Source organism: Phyllostomus discolor, chromosome 5 (assembly GCF_004126475.2).
Source record: "Phyllostomus discolor isolate MPI-MPIP mPhyDis1 chromosome 5, mPhyDis1.pri.v3, whole genome shotgun sequence".
Lineage (NCBI taxonomy): Eukaryota > Metazoa > Chordata > Mammalia > Chiroptera > Phyllostomidae > Phyllostomus > Phyllostomus discolor.
Window position 1 is genome coordinate 51,412,565 of NC_040907.2, and position 16,497 is coordinate 51,429,061.

Below are 16,497 nucleotides of genomic sequence, written 5' to 3' on the forward strand. Positions count from 1 at the left end.
ATCAGGTTGAAATAAAAGCATTAGTCAAGCTGTGTTCTTATCAGGAGGCTGAAGTGGAGAACAATTCACTTTCAAACTCACTCAGGCTATTGGCAGAATTCCTGTACTTGTTACTATCAAGTGAGAACCCCAGCTTTTTGCTGGCTGCCAGCTGGAGGCCACTTTGGAATCCTAGAAGCTGGTACTGTTTCCAGCCATGTGACTCTCTGCACAGACAGTTTATAACATAGCAGCTTGTTTTTCAAGGCCAGCAGCTGAATCGAGTGAGTCTTCTAGTAAGATGAAGTCAAATAATGTAAAGTTATGGGAGTGACATCTCATCATATTCACCAAATTCCATTGATCCAAAGGAAGTCATAAGTCCTACCATACTCAGTAGGAGGAGATTATACAAGGGCATGAACATCAAGAAGTAAAGATCACAGGGGCTACCTTAGAATCTCTCCACCATGTCTTGATATCTGGTTTATTGAGTCTTTCCATTGTCCGTGGATGTTAAATGATATCAAAGCTTCTTATTTAAAAAATCTATTGATGCAATAATATGGTTTTTATTTTTCAATTTAATGATATGTTGTTACATTGATTGGTTTTTGAATGCTGATTTAACTTTACTTTCCAAGTATAAATTCTACTTGGTCATGAATTCTTACTCTTTTTATAAATTAATACCTTTGATTTGCTAATATTTTGTAAAGGACTTTCTCATCTATATTTATGGAACACATCACTTTCACCTTGAATTTCTTTTCTTGTAATGTTTTTGCCTGATTTTGGTATCAGGGCAAAACTGGCCTCATAGAAATAATTGGGTTATATTCCTTTCTATTTTTTATAAAAGTTTTATAGAAATGGAATTATTTATTCTTTAAATATTGGTAGAATTTGCCAATGCAGCCATCTGGGCATAAATATTTCTTTTTGGAAAAGTCTTTAATTACAAATTTAATTTCCTTAATAGCTTTAAGGCTATTCAAATTACCTGTTTGTTCTTCTTGAGTGATTATTTGTAGTTTGTGCTTTTCAGGAATTTGTACATTTCATGTAAGTGTTCAAATTTATTGACATCTCATTTTTCATAGCATTTTTTATTAACCCTTTCTTATCTGTGGGTCCTCTAGTAGTACTCTCATTTCTGGTAATGTGTGTCTCCTTTCTTTCTTTTTTTCTTGTTTTCCTTTCTTTCTTTTTTTAATTTGTCAGTTGACCAGAGATTTAGCAATTTTATTTCTCTTTAAAAAAAAGATTTGGGTTTCCTTGATTCTTTTAATCTGCTGCTTTCTGTTCACTTTATTTGACTCAAGTAATCTATCTACAAATGAAGTAAAAAAACTATAGAATATAAAAGTTATAGTTTTGAGTGTTTCCTCTTAGTTTTAGCTTTATATGTGAATTTTATAGGATAGTCTGAATGCCTTAACTAAGTCATTGGTAAAAATTACCAGGTAAGTGTGAAAATAACAATTACTCACTGAAAAAAAAATGGGCCAGCATTTTTTGAGAGAGAACCTTCCATGTCTCAGGCTATTAGATATATTATTTTATTTTCATCTTCACAGCAATCTTAAAAAATAGGTTAAATCTTACCTACACGCTTTTTTGCAAATGAAAATGTGAAGTTAGTATTTAAGTCCCAAGTCCCTTTTACTATATTTCCCCAATTCTAAAAAAGCATTTTGATTTTGATTTAGGTTAATAGATACATTTTTAAAATTTTGAAATATTCATAATGCTCAGCAGTAAGAAAATTGCAAGTAAATTGCAGCCCATCTACTGAATAGATACAAACATGTAAAGAGAAGCATATGGCTCTGTTTACCCAAGTCATCCCAGTTTACATCTCTTGATGTGGCATGATTAACAACGCTTCCCTGTTAGTTCTCAAAAATGTCCCAGCTTGAATGATAGATCATGTAGTCACTCTGGTTATACAACAGAATTGAAAGATAATTACAAAGTAAAGGGAGAAATCATGATACCATTCTGCAGTGATGTTAAAACAATTAATTGGAAATTAGATTAGAAATACATGAAATGGTAATGATGGTTGTGTTAAGGAAGAATTATAAGTAGTATTTTATCTTTATGTTCCTAAACTTCTATAATATTGTTATATTAATTTTATAAATTTACATTGTATAAATTTCAAGACTTGGATATAAAATATCTTTCTAGTAGGGTAGAAGATTTTACATTAGTTTCTTAAGCACAACCTATAGGTACAAAACCTATAATTTAATGTGGTCTAACAGTTGTAGTGGACTTCAAATGCTTGTAATATGTTTTTATTTAACTTCTAAAGTAAATGGAAATAGAAACTAAAATGTTGAAACAAGGACATCTATCTGTAGCTTATCTTAATTTGCCTATTGCAACAATAAAGTTGGCATTAATAAAAATATTTCAATTAGTGGCACAGTTAATATTGAAATATCAGAATAAAAATAATACTTTACCATGTAAAAGAAATATAATCACTCCCATTTACTGAGTTCTTACTGTGGGGCAGGTCATCATTTAATTATTGGAACAACTCTGGAAGTGGATGTTAGCCTCATCATTGTAAAAAGAAAAATCTGAGTCACAAAGACTAGCAAAGGTCACAGAGATAATAATTGAAATAACTGTGATTAAAACCAGGTCTTTTGACATCAATGCCCATGTGCTCAACCCCTAAAACATATGGTGTCTGATTCTATTATCCTTTCTTTGTTATAGCTTGCATATACTACTTTTAAGTTAAGAAATTAATAAAGTGAAAGTATTATCTTAGCAGAGAATTATTTACATTTATAATGCATGTATTCTTTGAATTTTTTAATATGTCAGGCAAATGTGAAAAACTGCCAGTTATTCTAAGAGTGTCAGATCATTTTGTTGTTGAGAGCCCCTGAAGTTGGTGGAAAATGTTGGATTTCATTGAATGGCTTGGAGGAGGGTAAAGGCAACCCATGACTGCTGTCGTCTTCATCAAGTTTATTTCTCTTGCTGGGAAATATCTTTTTTCTTGTTGCTCCTTCAGTGTTCCTCTGGGAATTGTGATATTAACAAATGGAGCCATTTTCTTCATAAGAATCTGTAACTTTGTACCATAAAATTAGAAATAAATAAAATTGACTATTGTCTTTAACAGACATACTGTCTTTATGTGTTTTTCAAATAATGTTTCAATGTACAAAACAAAATCATTGAGGAGATTATAAAATTTTTTGTCTTCGAGGAATTTATAATTTACCCAGGAATAGAAAATTCTCCACACTTGTACAAACAATAATTGTTGTAAGCATGTTGCTAAATCTATGAATAGAATTCTATGGAGAAAGTAAGGAAGAAGACATTAATTGGGAACCTAAGTGCAAAGTAACCATTCAATAAGTGCTTGTTGAAGTGAATTGAAATAAAAAACACACATACTGTTAAATAAGACATACTGTATAAATATATTCTTTAACTTTGTATTTAAAAAAATAGAATGGTTCAATATAAAATGTCAAATCAAAATGTCAAACAAAAATGTTTATAACCAGGCTGAAAAAAAAATACCTTTCTTTGTATTCCGGTTTCCCATATAATTTATTTTTGGCAGTCCAATTTTGCCGTTGGAATCTGCATGATGTGGTCACCTCTTAAATCTTCAAAGAAATGTCCTATGTAAGAAGCCAAATTTTCTTCCAGCATAAAGTGTGCCAGAGAAGCAGCAATTAAGAAATGTATTTTTGATCAAAGAAGTAGTACAATGTAATACCATTTAGTGCATAAATATGCAAAATAGTCAACTAAGGGAAACTGGATAATTCAAATTGGACCTACACCTAGAAAATTAGTATTTTAAACCCTTTTTACTTATTAATGGTTACAATATTAAAGTAAATTATTACATCAAAGGTTGTAACATTTGCCTCATTTACATGTATTAATCTTCTTTTCTAAAAAGTCATAAGTGATTCCTTCTTTTAAATGAGTAATCAAAAAGACATTAGAGGAAGATAGTATTTAAGTGTGGATTGAAATATATTAAACATCTCTACCATTATCATAAAAACTATCATTGTATAAGGATATGGGCTCTAATGTATTATAGCAAAGAAAAATATAGAGAACTACAATGATCTCTGGTAGATATTTTTAATCTTACAAGATAAAGTTCAAACCTTTGAGTCAAATATTTAATACTCTCTGAACCGTGTCTCCTGCTGAAATGCTCAAATCTTAACTCCTTACTCTCCCATACATGCTTTCTCTAGAGCTCATCTTCTCGTGGTCACCTATATCAGGTGACTTCTTACCCCTATGTTATAAAAGCCCTCACTCTTCCCAACCTCCTTTATCTTTCTCTTCTACTTTCATGAACCCTACATCCCCTTTAGAACCAATTTATGAAAACCCTTTATGAGGCATATATAAACAATTCAACTGCAAAATACACACTGGAATAAGATAGTTGCAGCCAAAAAAAAATAATTACTAGTAATATGTAATTAGAATCCTAAGAATGTGTAAAAATTCCTATAAATTATTATAAAAGTATTAATTGTATTTAGTCTGTTTTCCCCAAAAGCAGATGTTTAGAAGAGAATTCAAGCAGTGTATTTATGAGATGGTCTCAGGAAATACTTGTAGAGTGTTGTTATGAAGCTATTTACTAGTATGGGTCATTAGACTTGAATCTCTGTGGGCAACTCTGGCAAACAGTGTGAAACACCGGTGAGGGAGCTGAGCTGGTGATCCGCCTGCCAGTCATTAGTTGAGGGCTGTTCCTGAGGGACATTAATCTCATGTAACCAGGGACATAACTTAATCTCTTGTATAAAGGGATATATGTTCAAAATATTCACTGGAGTAATGTTTATTACAGAAAATAAACAAACCGATAGAAACAACTGCAATGTTCTTTAGAAGGTGGATAATAAATGAATTGTGATATATTCATACAGTAGAATACTATGTTATGGTGATCAGTCATCTACATCAAAAAGGATGAATTACACTAATAATGCCAATTTTCAAAAGTGTCAAAAATGTTCATAGTACAATTTGATTTATATAGTGTCCAAAAACATGCAACTTTTTTTAAAGGACTTAAAGTGGTATAGTAAAATTTTTAAAAAAGCAGAATAGTAAACATCATTCAGGAACTTGTGGGGTAAATACAAAATATAGTCAGGGAGGGGCACCCAGAGGGTTCTAAAAGTAACAGGTTTTTTATTAAATTATATTGTGGGTACAAATATATTCTTTTGTAGACTTAAAACATTTAGCAACCAAAGATTGGGCAGGAACCATGGAAAACTATGGAATAAAACTCAGATATAATGTCTCAGGAAGAGGAGAAGCAGAAAAAGGGGTATACTAGGGGCCAAAAAAAGAGAGCAGTTAGTGATGGCAACTGTTGCTAGGTAGTGTGGGATGCAAAGTGAAATGAAGTTAGTGGAATTGGGACTTAAGATCTCATTGGAGGCTGTGGTGACTGCAGTTTCAGTAATAGACTTGGGGCATGAGCCAGGAAACAGTGGCTTGAGGAGGAGTAAAAGGCTGTGTGGATAAGTGGCTGTTTAAATCATCTGGTCAGTGAATGCAAGTAGGAAGCTAGGTCATAATATGAAAGGAGGGCAAATTTGAATAAATTATCTAGAAGTTTATAAAAGAGCATAGTCTTGTCTAGACCATACATAAAGGCATGAAGATGTTTAAATAGAAATTGAATTATAGAAAAAAATTCCACATCCTTCTAGGCAAAAGTATCCTGGAAAATCTTTGAATTAAATCTTTTTGGTGAAAAAGATTTAAATATTTCAAATAATTATTTCAAGTAACTGGTAAAATTTCCTCAAAGAATATTTTCTCAATTCTTGTAACAATTCTTAAAGCCTTTAGGATTCTGTCTATTATTGTTTCAATGTTTTTGCTCATTTTTAGTGAATAAGAATTGGACCAACTTGATTATAAAAAACATGCATGATGAACCTGCTTTAAAGAAATTATAAGCTAAGGGGACAAAATACTCCTTCTTTTTCATACTGGGCAGCCTTAGCCATCATTGTAACAAATTGCAGACAGATTTTAATGATTAACTGAAAGAGTAAGTAGACATCCTTGCCTGACAATATATGTGAATATCTATTGAGAAAGAGTATTAAATTTAAAATTAAAAAACATTGCATATGACTTGAAATTTCCAATTTAAAAAATCCTGCAGGTGTGCATAAGGTTAGGGCAGCAGCGAACGATGTTGCTGACTTTGGCAGGGACATTAATCTCAGCGTAGTGGAGCAGCGTAGAGGTGGGTGAGTGCCATCTATTTTAATAGCAGGCAAAATTTTCAAGCTGTAACAACATGCTCAATAAATTCTTCCATTACTGTAATACCAAAGGAGAGTTGAAACAAGTATTGCACTTCTATTTTTTCCCCTTAGAGATATATATTTTTGTTCTGTTTCTATGGCAACATCGATGCAATGACTAAACCTTTAACTTCTTTCTAGACTCCCTGATGGCTTCACACAGCTTCTAAACCTGACCCAGCTTTACCTGAATGACGCCTTTCTTGAATTTCTTCCAGCCAATTTTGGAAGGTAAGAATAAGAAATTTAAATGATTCAATATTATTCACTTTAAGTAGATACTTTTCCAGAGCCAGTAAGTGAATGAAGCTTTAAAAGTGATAAACCTCATTATCACTCAGTAAATGAGGCAATGTTAACTTATGAAACATTCTGCAAGAAAATAAATTAAAATTAGGTCATTAACAATCAAGTTTAGGGAGTTAAATATTGAAAATATTAGAATATCTGAAACATGCATGTGACTATTTATGGCTCTTGAGTTGGAAGATGCCCTTACAGCATAGAAATAAAGGAAAATATCATAAATGGATAAATAGATATGACTACATCAATACTTCTAAAATAAAATAACATCAGAAAATATTTAACAATTAAGGAAAAATAATAAACTGGGGAAATATTTTACCATATGTAGGAAACAAATTATATCCTTAAATATATAGAATTCTTATAATTGAGTATGAAGACAAAAACCTCATTAGAAAAAAAATGGGCAAAACACATACAAGTAGTTCATAATAAAGTACAAATTGCCAATGCATGAAAAATGCTTATCCTTACAAAGAGGAAAAATAATACATATTAAAATGATAATAAAGTGCTTTCATGTTCTAGCACATTACAGAAACTGTGTCTAGCAAATAAGGAAAAAGACAACCTTATATACTGCTACTGAAATTGCAGCATGAAAAAAGTGGAAGCACCCATCCATCTAGCAGATTAAATATATTATGATACATCCAAATCATCGTATGTAGATTTTTAATGTTGTATAAAGAAATATGTTTTTAATTCCTATGATAAGTTATGTTTAGGAAAATATAACAAAATATATAAACTGTGTTCCAAATATGAATATAAATACTCATGAAATAAAAGACTGGTTCCTTTGGAATGATATTAAGAAAATTTTTATTTTCATCTTTATAGTTATACTATTTTCCATGTGTTTTTCAATCAATTGTTATATTCCTTCAGCTTTCTGAAGGTAGAGTTGACATACAGCACTATATAAGTTTAAGGTGTGCATCACAATCACTTGACTTCAATGTCTTGTGAAATATTTACCACAATGTGTTTTGTGAGCAATCATCACCTCATAGTTACAAAGAAAGCTTTTTCCCTAGGAGATGAACTTTCAAGATTAACTCCCTTAGTAACTTTCAAATATACTACACAGCAGTGTTGAGTAGTCATCACATTGAACTTTACATCCCAGTACTTGTTTATTTTATAACTAGAAGGTCGTACCTGTCTGTCACCCAACTTCATCCAATTATCTTCTACTCTGTACCTCTGGTAACCACAAATCTAATCTCTTTTTCTATGAGTTTTTTTTTCCTTGTGGGAATTTTTTTTCCACATATAAGTAAAGTCATACCATATTTTTCTGTCCAGCTTATTTTACTTAACATAATACCCTGAGGGTCCATCCATGTTGTCACAAATGACAGTATTTTCTTATTTTTTATTGATGAATAGTATTTCCTTATATACATTTACATTTTACTTGTCCATTGATCTATTGATGGAGACTTAGGTTGTTTTCATGTCCTGGCTATTGCAAAATCAAAATATATATCTTAAAAGTTGAGACAATTTATATTTATTGTCAACTGCATTTTTTAGTGATCATCTTTGAAAATGTTGAAATAATAAACTGAGTATACCTTGACACCTGTTAGCAGAAGCTAGTGCAGACATGTAGCAGTCCCCAACTGCATATAGAGAGTGTATCAATATTCCCCGAATCCCCTTACTTTTGCAGATCATGTTATAGCAACATATATTTGGACAGTTGTTAAAATTCACAGATCTTCAAAAGAGCATTTCTTTAGCTTCTAAATGAATTAGCACTTCATTCATTCACCTAAATTAACATTGCCCTTCTGGTAGTGACCACAACACTACAAATGTGCTTTTGATTTATCAGATTAGAAAATGTTTAGCCCTGACTGGTGTGATTCAATTGGTTGGGTGTCACTCTGCAAAGCAAAAAGTTGTGGGTTGATTCCTGGTCAGGGCACATGCCTGGGTTGCTGGTTCGAACCCTAGTCCATTCATACACAAGAGGCAATCAATAGGTATTTCTCTCTCTCATTGATTTTCTCTCCCTCTCTTTTTCCCTCCCTTCCCCTCTTTCTAAAATATATAAACAAAATCTTTAAAACAAAAAGAAAATGTTTAATTGTCACCTGAAGACACACTTTTTGTCTTGAATTTATGTCAGTCCTCTTTTAGCAGTCCTAGTATGAGGGAAGAGATTTGGCAAATAGGAAACAATAGCAAAATCAAAACTACCTGAAATTAGAACTTAATTTTGTGCGATTAAAATATGCTCTATTCATTATTGTAAACTAAAAAGTTTTTTAGCCTTCAGCTGGATAGTTTATCAAAAGGATGCAGAAAATCCCTTTCAAAACCTGAGATTTGGTGCTCCCAAAAGTCAAAATAAGTCACAAAATATCATCACCCTAGCACAATGTTGAAAATCTTTGAAACATGTAAGTGTTTAAGAAATCTCTACTAGCACTATACCCCATACACTGAATAACGGAATCACTTTATTTCATACACAGATTAAGAGTTCTAAGATTAAAATTAAATTAGAAACTTGATAGGAGTCAAAACAAAAAAAGGAAAGAGACCTGGATAAATATCCAAAAGCACAGTAAATAAGGGCAATTTAATTGTAAGTGAAATAGTTTAAATTGTAATTGCTCCCTAAACAGTAAGAATTCAGAGAATCCAGTTAATGTATGTTCTAAAGTAGCTTCAGCTTAATACATTGTAAAGCTCAGCAATAGACATCAGTACAAGAGTGTCCTAGACTATAGACTTTACACCAAGTTAAGTGTGAAATGCATTCCTAACTGTAAATGTCATACAGCACCAGAAATGGTGAGCACCTTTAAACTCTTCACAGGATTTCTCCAACCCCAGTACTGTCACAGGACAGATGATTTTTAGTGTAGAGCCACTTCAGAAATGTCAAGATATTCATCTTCAAGTCAATAAAATGTAGTATATTAGACCACTTTTACACTGTTCAATTATTGACAGTAGTAATATATAGCACAAATGAAAAATTATGATGTGCCCGGAACTATGCTTTGCACATGTGACATATTTAATACTCAAAACCTATACATTGTGGTGCTGTTATCACATACTCACTAGAGATGAGTAAGCTTAAGTTAGTGGGAATTAATTAATTTGCCCAGTGACTCAGAGATAGAATATGAGAGAGAGCCTGGATTTCATCCAGATCTGTCTGACCCTAAAGCCCAAGCTCTTAATCACTATGCTATATTATCTGCTTTACAGGTTAATTTATAGTCTTTTGAGGAAAGTATTGTCATGTTCCAGTGAACATAATAGCACTTGAAATTTAGTAGATATTCAATAATCTTTGAATGTATACAATGAAACAATAGTGAGTATATTTTTATAAAACATGAAATTCAGAAGACTAAACCCAATGATATCTTTGAAAAATATTTATTCTTAGGAAATTTTGATTTTACAAATTATTTGTCAAATTTGATTTGACATGCTGTTTGTTTTGTCTAATGTTGATATGACGATTCACAATCAATTTGTGAAATTCTTTAAAATCTGTAACTATGGTGTGTAATGTTGGCCATAGCTGTTTAGACAATATATTGATTATTGACTATACCATAATAATATTGTTTTGTAGAAACAATTAAGAAGCAATATTTAAATTTATTTCTACAGACTTGTCAAATTGCGGATCTTGGAGTTAAGAGAAAATCACTTGAAAACGCTACCAAAGTAAGTGACCGTGTATTTTCTAAATTCTGAATTGTGATTTTTTTAATAGTAGGAAAAAAATAACTATTTTCATTTTGGCTATGCTTTGCCACTTTGACTAAATTTTTCTGTGTTTTTTCTTAAAGACTGAAAAGTACAGTATACTAAAAGAAATTAATGTTAAGTAAGAATGCATCCTGCTTTATAAAATCATATAATTATAAAGTAGGAAGAGTTCATTTAAGATTCATGTCATAGTTGAACTTACACACCAGGAAATTACTGCATTAAAACAGAAAATGGATATTTTTAGGCTCAAAAACAATTTCAAAAGATTCAACCTAATAAGATGCTTAATTTTTCAAGTTAATTCATGGGTTGTGATAGTTTTCCATTTTTAAATCAATACTAGACAAAAATATGACATTAAAGTTATTAAAATTTTTTTCTAGAGATTCTACAATGGTTTGAGAAAATTTGTAATTGTACATTCTTTCAAATTGTTCCTTTTCATTAGTCTTTTTAAAATTTGGTTTATATAAAAGCAGGACATTTTATGTAAAAATTAATACCTAAAATTTTATGCAATGCTTAGTTTAATGCAATGTTTTTTTACCCTGCTCTGAGCTATTCATGTCTATTAAAAGAATTTTGTGTTATTAAAAAAATATTTTCAAAAGTCAAAATTATTCAAAATGCAGGTGTTTTTACTCAAATGGATTAACATGACAGGTATGTCATGTTACAATTAAAGTGCAGAAAGTACCATGTTGCTATTATTACCTTCCTACAGTATTGCAGGAAAATATTGAGTACAGTGATTGATTTTTCAAAAATTGGCAAGACTTAAAAACTTCTCTGCTGAACCAAAACTCAATTTTATTTTTCACTTTTTAAATCTTTTCCCTAAGCAAACTGGACTGAATTTTATCGATTTTTAATGAATATTTTAACAAAATACCTTCATGTACATTGTATGTATGCTATTATATATAAAATTTTTGTCAGTTCAATACAAAATTTTCAGTAATGATATGGATTTCATTTAAATATATGCATAAAGATAAAACATATGTTCATTCCTCCATAAGTAGAAGACAAAGAGAGAACATGAAAAAGAGGAAATATCCCTATAGCTGGAGACCCTGAACTTTAAGTAGCCACTCTCTAATCCACAGCTTTATGCATAGGTCTGATAAAAGACACTCTTCCACGCTGGGGGCACAAACAGAGATGGGAGAATAATGGAGCATTTGGCTGGTTCTGCATTAATCTCCTGTAAATGCAGCTCGTGCCTCCATTTCCATGCACAGTACTTTAAATGTTACATTTAAAGCAGATTAAAACATGGCCAAGCAGAAACTAAACCATGGTGAAAAGCAGTTGTCCCCACTATGTACATTGGAATCAAGGAGAAAATATCGAGTGTGTGGAGAAGAATCCTTTTCCTTCTGCTTTCAGATCATGGTTTTGGTGTGAAACGTAAAATAAGTCTAACATAGGTTGTCATGTGTTTACATATATGTTTAAAAAGTAAATTTTAAATATAAATTAAAGCATGGTCACATTGCATTTATGGACTTTAGGTCAGATAGCTGTAAGAACAGTTCAGAGTAATGAGTAATGCTCATAACTGGTGCACAGCTATTCCATAGGCTTTGAGATAGTGGTCTAGTATCAAACAATTAAAGTAAACAGAATAATATACATTCAATTATTTTTGGCCTGAAAAACATCATAAAGATGTGTAGAAATGGCTCTGACTAGTGTGGCTCAGTGGATTGAGCATTGTCTCACAAAGCAAAAAGTTACCTGTTCGATTCCTGGTTAGAGCACATGCCTGGGTTGCATGCTAGGTCCCCAGCTGGGGGCTTGGAAGAGGGAACTGATCATTGTTTCTCTCACACATCACTGTTTCTCTCACACATCACTGTTTCTCTCCCTCTCTTTCTCCCTCCCTTCCCTTCTTGCTAAAAATAAGTAAATGGAATCTTTAAAAAAAAAGATGTGTAGAAACGGCAATGGGTCTCCTTGATAGACAGTTAATTCATGTATAACTTCTATAGTTGTTACAGTTTTCATATTTAAAAACATTTCCAAAGTTATTTTCAATCTAGTGTGTTCATTTTTTAACTTATAGACAAAATCTAAAGAACCAAAACCTGCATAAAATATGCAGACAGACCTACATCTTAGTTTTTAGTGTCTGTAAAATGAGAACTGCAGAAAAAAATTCTGTCTTGAATAAAAGTAAACTATGTTTTCAGTAAGTATTATACACAGTACTTTCTGATCACCAATCTGGGCCTGTGACTGAGAGATATATGAGAGCTTTCTACTTCTCTTTACTTTGTACTTTCAATGCAAATTTTTAAAAATGAAGTTTCAGGAAAAACAATTTAGCTTTATAGTAACTGCTCCAAGAAGAGAGACCTCACACTTTCCTCAGGGATACAAATAAGATACAGAGACTTCAGTGAGTCCTCAGTGATTTTCTCTTCTTTCTATCTTCTGTTTTAAAATATGTATGCCTGACAATCTGTGCAAAGGGTAAAAATGTGAAAGAATTATGATATGCCATCCATTCAAACGTGTATCACTTAAGTAAACTGATAGGAACATTTTGATATGTGTAGATTCTAGAACATACTCTTTCAGTTATTAAGTAGAAGTTAGTATTATAAAATTTTATACTTTTTTTGTGATCATCCTCTAGGTATATCAGTGGGAGAGAAAATTAAATATTTTATATATACATTTGCTTAAAAATCATTGAAATAGTTGGTCTTGATTATGAATAATAACTGAGGTCTTTGAACATCTAAAGAAACTATATAACCAAAAAGAAAAACCTTTAGACTTCAAGGCACATTTTTTTGATAGCAGAATTATTCTCTCAATTATGATATGTTTTTTGAAAACAAGTCAGAAATGAGTTTCTTCTCATTTTGATGCTTTTGCACTAGTGATTTCTCTAATTCTCATACCACAAATGATTGCACAACTAGATCTTCCTTATACTTACAAGGGTGTCCAGCCCACAGCCCACGGGCTCCCTGCAGCCCAGGATGATCATGAATGAGGCCCAACACAAAATCATAAATTTACTTAAAACTTTTTTTTTGCTCATCAGTTTTTGTTAGTGTTTCTGTACTTAATGTGTGGTCCCAGATAACTCTTCTTCTTCTGGCATGGCCCAGAGACACCAAAAACCTGGACACCTCTTTAGATGTTGCTGCCCCAGAGGCTTTCCCTGATCTCATCTGTGAGGTTATCCCCTCTGAGACCTTATACCATCTCACCCTTACATTTGATTTCCTTCATAGCATTTATGGTTCTCTGCATTATTTTTACTCTATTTACCCTGAGATGACCTCAGGAGAACCTAAGTTCCATTAAGGAAATGGTTTTCTTTTTTCTTTTATGTCACTGATAAATCTCCAGAGCCTACAGAAGTGTCTGGGCCATTGCGAGCACTCAACTCAATAAATAAACAAACATGCACTCAACTCAAATAGGGAATATCTGTCATGTGACCTTGAAATTTTGCAAGTTGATTATTTTCCCCATAGAAAATCACATGGGATAACAAATACTATAATCAGATGAGTCTTTGGTGAGCATCAGATAGAAGAGGACAAAGATAAATAATAGGGGGTTGCTCAATGGCAGACAGCTGAGACTCGAATTTTAAACTTATACACACATACACATGCATACACATTCTCTCTCTCTCTCTCAGATATACATAATAGCTAAGACAGGACAAGAGAAGAAAGTAATTTCAAATTAATTAAATTAATATTTATAACAACTAATGAAAATCCAAAAGTGGTATAACATTTCTTTTTTTTAGTCATTAAAATGTGGTACAAAATACACAGGGGGAGGTTAAGAATAGTATGGGAAATGGAAAAGCCAAAGAACTTACATGTATAACCCATGGGCTAAAGTGGGGAATGATGGTGGGAGAGGATATACAGGGCAGAGGAGAAAAAGGGGAGAAAAATTGGACAACTGTAATAGAGTAATCAATAAAGTATATTTTTAAAATGTTTTTTAAATGTGATACATTTAATCAAGGAACATAATATATGTCAAGATAAAAAGAAAGACATAGGTACAGTTTTTTTAAATGAAATTTAAAAACCATTTCCAGAAATGGTTTTCCAGAAATTTAGGAACCATTTCTATGGAAGTAACATAATAACACACAGAGTCTGGCAGAAATAACACCTGCCTGGGTATGGTCAGTCTGGTACATGAACGTCTCCCATGAGATGGGCAGCAACTTGAACATTCCACCCAAAATGTCATATGGTGTGCTTGAGCGTGATAGTGTTATGTTACAGAATTACATGCTCATGATTTTTTAATAAGTGAGTTTTAATAAAAAAGGGACATTATTTGTGTTGGACACTGTATAAATGGTTAGTAATAGTGGTGGGTTTTACCTTCAAATAATTTTTTCATGTTTATGAGTTTCTCCAATACCTTATTTAAAATATGGGCTGTTCATTATAATATGTTATGGCTATGACTTTGTTTTGAAAAAAAGCTAAGTATGATTTTATGTAACTATCTGTGATGATTTTGAAAGTATGAAGTAATATAAAAAATAAACACAGGTTAAGTTCATCTTAATGTTTGTATTTGTCCTGCCTTTTGAGTGTCCAAAGGGGAAAACTAGAAGAATTTGGTGGATAAGGAACTCTTAAAAGCTGTTGGAAGAAAGAATTTAGAGTAGAGATTTTAAACTTGAAGTAGTATCAGTAACAACTTCTTTTGGCTCATGAGCCCTTCTGAGAAGGGGGAAAAAAAAAGGCTGTGGAATCTAGAAAAGTATTATTTCTAAAATTCCAACTGTGTATATTTCCAATATATTCATGGCCCATTTTTATTTTCCTCTGATGGTAGATTATTTTGCATTTTTTGTAAAGTAACATCAATATACATAGCATACTATGAAAGAGTACAAAGAAAAAGACCCTGTCGGTTTTAAAGTGCCAAAATTTTTCAAATGAATAACTTTATATATAAATGTTTCTAGTATATGTTCTCAAAAGAGAATATTTTACTGAGCCTGATTTTACTTGGTCCATAAATAGAATTATATTCCACTATCATATATGAAATATCTGTAGAAAAAAATTATTAAGGAATAACTTAAAGAAAAATATTCCCAAGTAAATGCATAAATAATACTCTAAATCTACTAAACTAGGAATGCTCGAAAACTAGGAAATAGTGTGCCCATGATACATGATTGTATTCCTTAAGCATCATTGTTTTTATTTAGTGATTTCCCTCTGAAAATAAAGGTAATCTCTACAATATCCCCCTTCTCTGAATGCCTAAGGACCCATACATAACATAACACACACATTCAAAGGTGTCAAAACATTATACCTTATCTAGACATGCTCTAAGAAAAAAGACCCCCTTAAATTAGAAATATAAATTAAAATCTGAGCTATAGTAAAGCACTACTGATGAAAGACATTAGATCACAAAAGTCAAGAAATAAAACTGAAAGACTATTTCAGATTGAAGAATACTAGAGAGGCATTATAACTAAAAACAGTGATTCTGAATCGGTTCTTTTGCACACACACACATATTTATATATATAATAAGCAACTAGCAAAACTTGCATGGAGTCTGAGAATTGGATGGTAGCCATGTATCAATGTTAATTTCCTAATTTGGATGCTTGCATTTTGGTTTGGTAGAAGAATACTTTTGTTTGTAGCAAATGCACACTTACCTATTTGGGAATGATGGAGCACCAGGGTTGCAGTGTACTCCCAAATATTTCAGAAAAGTTATATGTATAGTACTTTGGAAATTTTTGTAATTTTATGATTGTTTAAACATAAAAAGTTTTAAGATTTTCAAACATAAACTCTTTAAAATTAAAAAAGCACTATCTCATGGAGAAAATTACCAGCTTCATTTCTGAAACACTTACAGAGGTCAAAGGGAGAGTTTGTATTTATGTACTAAAATGCTTAACTATTTATAAAAATGAACATTTATACATATGTGAATAGTATGTATACTGTAGATTTATTTTTTCCTGCCTGAATGAAAATAAATATGCTGCATCTATAATTATCACTCAGATTTCATTCATTGCAAATAATTTTTTAGATTT

At 31.7% G+C, this 16,497-nt stretch overlaps 1 protein-coding gene across 1 annotated transcript in view; it reads left to right on the plus strand.

Annotated features, from left to right (window-relative positions):
• The window catches only part of LRRC7 (leucine rich repeat containing 7), a 464,523-nt gene that overhangs the window by 204,399 nt on the left and 243,627 nt on the right, over positions 1–16,497 (plus strand). Inside the window, exons 6-7 of the mRNA XM_028512216.2 lie at positions 6,483–6,572; positions 10,305–10,361. Of these exons, the coding sequence (XP_028368017.2) occupies positions 6,483–6,572; positions 10,305–10,361 (147 nt within the window). The remainder of the gene's footprint in view (positions 1–6,482; positions 6,573–10,304; positions 10,362–16,497) is intronic.